This window comes from Penaeus monodon, chromosome 14 (genome assembly GCF_015228065.2).
Source record: "Penaeus monodon isolate SGIC_2016 chromosome 14, NSTDA_Pmon_1, whole genome shotgun sequence".
In the NCBI taxonomy this organism is placed as follows: Eukaryota; Metazoa; Arthropoda; class Malacostraca; order Decapoda; family Penaeidae; genus Penaeus; species Penaeus monodon.
In genome coordinates, this window is record NC_051399.1 from 36,863,427 (window position 1) to 36,868,053 (window position 4,627).

General features: G+C 45.0%; 1 protein-coding gene across 1 annotated transcript in view; it reads right to left on the reverse strand.

Moving 5' to 3' along the window:
- Position 1: 1 nt before the first annotated feature.
- The window catches only part of LOC119581083 (putative glucosylceramidase 4), a 9,882-nt gene continuing 5,256 nt past the window's right edge, over positions 2-4,627 (reverse strand). The window contains exons 9-11 of the mRNA XM_037929402.1: positions 2,774-2,954; positions 1,636-1,811; positions 2-1,232 (exon numbers count right to left, since the gene is read on the reverse strand). Of these exons, the coding sequence (XP_037785330.1) occupies positions 1,085-1,232; positions 1,636-1,811; positions 2,774-2,954 (505 nt within the window). The 3' untranslated portion in view covers positions 2-1,084. The remainder of the gene's footprint in view (positions 1,233-1,635; positions 1,812-2,773; positions 2,955-4,627) is intronic.

Genomic DNA, 4,627 nt, shown 5'->3' on the forward strand with positions numbered 1-4,627 from the left:
TGAAGAGATCGAAGCATTACGATTCAGTTTCATTTTCTACTATGGCTATTTCCCTTTTCAAAATTATTAATGTTTGTTTATTTTCCAAACGATATGAAGATTACCTACTGACATGAGTTCATAGCAAGCATATCGTCAAAGTATTCATTCTGTATTGCCCATCATCTCAAGTCATTTCATGGCACTATGTGAAAAGGCTTGTGATAAAAGCATGTTCGGGTGAGTGACCATGCCCGGCGGCCCTCAGAGCGGCCACAGGACGATAACCCCAGAGACGGGGAAAGAACAGGGAAACTACCGGTAAACAACTGGAATCGTGTCAACAAATATATTTATGTAAACATTTTGCAACATTAGTAAACAAAAATTAACAAAAATAAAACAAGCAAGCAAATGTCACTGCTGGTCTCTAAACTAGCTAGTATGGAGTCCATCGACTTGCTCTGCTTCTGCCTCTATCCCCCTTGGTACGGATGAAACCATGTTGGCTATAGTTTACAAAAGTGAAAATGTCAGAAGCAGCGAATTCCTTGCCAAGTTTATTGTTTACTGGCAGTTTAGATATTGCCACACTTGATTATAAAACTTCTTATAGCGCATGATCTGAATGAAATAAAAAGATTAACTATACAACCAGCATCCGCGTAACAGTGACCCTCTCCCTTCCTTATTCCTATCTACACTATGACGCGCTGTGCAGAAAAGGAGCCTTTCTGATACAGAGGCTCCCATCGGTTAAGTTATTTTGTCTGTCCCCGGCTGTAGAAATCTGGTGGCGTGGCCCGATGCCCAGCGCTGAGGGTATCGGGGGTATTCAGCGTTGGGGAGTGGACGCTTTCTGCTAGGCCATTGCCTCGACGGGGCGGAAGTCAGATTACTTCCCTATTAGCGCGCCTCAATACATGGCTTGGCGTCGCAACTTACCCCTAGGATAGACGCTAAGGCAGCATGACTGGGGTCAGAGTCGTCATTTCCAGTTAAACAATCCGTAGCTTTTACGACTGCCATAATAAGACTAACAAATAACAATGGTAAAGAGAGTAACTATAATGATAATGGTTACAACACCAGTAATCAGCTCATCCTAAAAGAGTTCGTTGTTTGTTTCCGAATCCCCAGCGACCTCGGGCGTGGCGAAGAGGAGTGACGTAATTGCTTTGGCGGGCATGTCCACATTAATGAAGTGTGTCCCGCCGCCCACGCCCACGGTCACGTCCACTGCCGTGTCTCCGCTGTGGGAAAGAGGGCGTTGTTCGACAGGATTTTTATTTTTATTTTAGGGTGTTGGGATTTTTGGGTGAGGATTTTGTTTATTTGTTTGTGTGTTGGAAGCGATCACGCGTTTCTTGTTTGGTTATTTTTCTTGAAGGATGCTGTATGTTTCGTATTTCTTAAACGAACATACTGTAGGGTTTTCAGAGCACTGTGTATAGTGAGTGTTTGAGATTGCAATGATAATGACACTGAAAAAAACAAACATATTGATAGACGTAATATGAAGAAAAAAATTAATGAGTGGATAGATGTGTCAAGCAGATGAACGGGTAGATAACAAAGCAAACTATAAATCAACTGATAAAAATGTACCCAAAAAATACGCAACGAAAAAAATAAGGTTCATAAAAAAAATCTTACAAATTCAGAATGACAACCGCCGAGGTGTTGTCAGCAGAGTTGTGGACGGCCGTTAAGCTGACCGTGTCTGACGGGCTGCTGACAGAGGCGTAGATGCGTCGAGAACCGGGAACGAGAACCTTGCTGAAATGGCCGAGGGCGTAGAACATCGGCTGCTTGTAGAATTCTCCGCTTTCCTGAGGGTGAAGTAAGGCGTGAGTGGGGGGGGGGATCTATTGAGTGGGAGGGAGGGGTATCTATTGAATGGGGTGGGGTGGGGGGTTACCGATTAAGCGGTACGGAGGGGTTGTTAGTTTTCTTCTCTTTTTTTAGAGAATGAATTTTGGTTGGTTATGAGTTTCCAATCGATAAAAAAAGAAAAGAAAAAAAAAAAAAAAAAAAAAAAAAAAAAAAAAATAATATATATATATATATATATATATATATATATATATATATATATATATATATATATATATATATATATATATATATATATATATATATATATATACATATACATACACGATGCCTTTGTTTGAGTGAGGGAGTGACTGCAAAACAGAGTGGCTGAGTAGCGTTATATTGGTGACACACACACGCGCTCTCCATCTCTCTCTCTCTCTCTCTCTCTCTCTCTCTCTCTCTCTCTCTCTCTCTCTCTCGCTCTCTCTCTCTCTCTTTCCTTCTCTTTTTCTCGTCTCTCAAACTCTATATCTTTCTCTGTATCTGTCTCTTTCTCCATCTCCAACTCCAATTTCACTTTCATCCCTTTCTCCACCTCTGTCTCTAACCCTGTCTCCCCCTTCCTCTCGCTTTCTTCTCCTCCCTCTCATTCCCACTCTCTCACCTCCTCCCTTTCTTGTCGCGTCCTTTCTTCCTTCCTTCCTTCCTTCCATCCATCCTTCCTTCCTTCCTTCCTTCCTTCCTTCCTTCCTTCCTTCCTCCCACACTTTCCCTCCTCCCACCCACTCCCTCTCCCTCCCTCCCACCCACTCCCTCTCCCTTCCTCCCACCCACTCCCTCTCCCTCCTCCCTCCCACTCACTCCCTCTCCCTCCCTCCCACCCACTCCCTCTCCCTTCCTCCCACCCACTCCCTCTCCCTCCTCCCTTCCACTCACTCCCTCTCCCTCCCTCCCACCCACTCCCTCTCCTTACTTTATCAATAATAACGGGAGAATCGACAGCGTTGGAAGCCCAGTTCGGTCCGCCCTCTGTGTCCAGCGCGAGATTCCAGTCCACCCAGCCAGCCGACCAGTGATTCAGATCCTGGAAGAGAATTTCGGGAATATTCAGAGAGAGCCGTGAAAGGGGAGAAAGGGAAGGAGGGGAGAGGGAAGGGGAGAAAGGGAGGGAGGGGAGAGAGGAGGAGAGAAAGGGAGGGAGGGGAGAAAGGGAGGGAGGGGAGAGGAGGAGGGGCGAAAGGGAGGGAGGGGCGAAAGGGAGGGAGGGGCGAAAGGGAGGGAGGGGCGAAAGGGAGGGAGGGGCGAAAGGGAGGGAGGGGCGAAAGGGAGGGAGGGTGAGAAGAGGGAAGGAAGGGGAGAAAGTGAGGGAGGTGAGGGAGTGGGAGGAAGGGAGGTAGGGGAGAGAGGAGAAAGGGAAGGCGAGAAAATGAGAAACAGGTGAGAGGGGGAGAATGTGAGGGAGGGGAGGGAAGGGGAGAAAGTGAGAGAGAGGGAGAAAGTGAGAGAGGTTTAAGGGAGAAGAGAAAGAGAAAAAATGAAAGAGGGAAAGAGAAGGGCAGGGAAGGGGAGAAAACGTGAGAGGGATGAGAGGAGAAGAAAGTTAGAGAGGGGGAGAAAGTGAGAAGGGGGGAAATAGTGATAGGGGCGAGAAAAGGATGGGAGAGAGAAGTGAAATAAAGGAAAAAAGTGAGAGAGACGGAGGGAATGGGGAAAAAGTGAGAGAACATAATAGAGGAGGGAATGGGGAGAAAGTGAGAAAGAGGAGAGAGGGAGGAAGGGAGAAAGAAAGCGAGAGAGAGGGAGAAAGTGATAGAAGGAGAAAGTGAGAGAGAGATGAGAAAGGGAGGGGGATAGGAAGAAAATGAGAGAGGGGTGACAGAGAGGGAGGGAAGGGGAGAAGATGGAGAATATGATAAAAGGGGAAAAAGCAAGGGGAGGGGGGAGAGGATGAGGAGAAAGAGGGATAGGGTTGTAAGAGAGAAAGAGAAAGGAAGAACATGAGGAGGGGAGAAAGGTGAGGAAGGATAGAAGATGAGGGGTAGGAAGAAAGAAGAAAGTGAGCAAGGGGAGATAAGGGATAAGGTAGGAGAAGGAGAGATGGCGTTGGGAGAGAAAGAGAAAGAGAAGATGGAAGAGACGGGAGAAGCCGAAGGAGGAGAGAGAATGAGTGGCAAAGAGGGGTAGAGAAAGTATGGGATAAAGGAGAACATGATAGATAGGGGAGAAGATAAGATAGTGAGGGAGAGGTAGAGAGGAATGTGATAGGTAGATATAGAGAGAGAAAGATAGAGGGACAGACAGACAGACTGAGGCAAATATAGAGACAGAGACAGACATATCGAAAGACATATATACATACAGACAGACAGATAAGGACAGAGACAGAGACAAACAGACAGACAGATAGACGAGAGACAGAGATACATACAAACAGACAGACAGAGACAGACACAAAGAGACTGACATGTAGACAGACACACATACGGAAATACAGACAGACAGAGACAGACACACAGATAAATAGACGAACAGTCAATAAGCACAGACAGACAAAAAAAAAACAGACACACACAGAAATAGAGAAACGAAAGAACTCAGTATAAGAACAGACAAACGAAAAAAAACAACAACAATACAAACATCTAACAAACAAAACGAAAACGAAAAAAAACAAAGCTAAAAAAAACAATACAAACATCTAACAAACAAAACGAAAACGAAAAAACAACGCAAACATCTAACACAACGAAAACGAAAAAAAAACAACAAAGCGAAAAAATAAAACAATACAAACATCTAACAAACAAAACGAAAACGAAAAAAACAA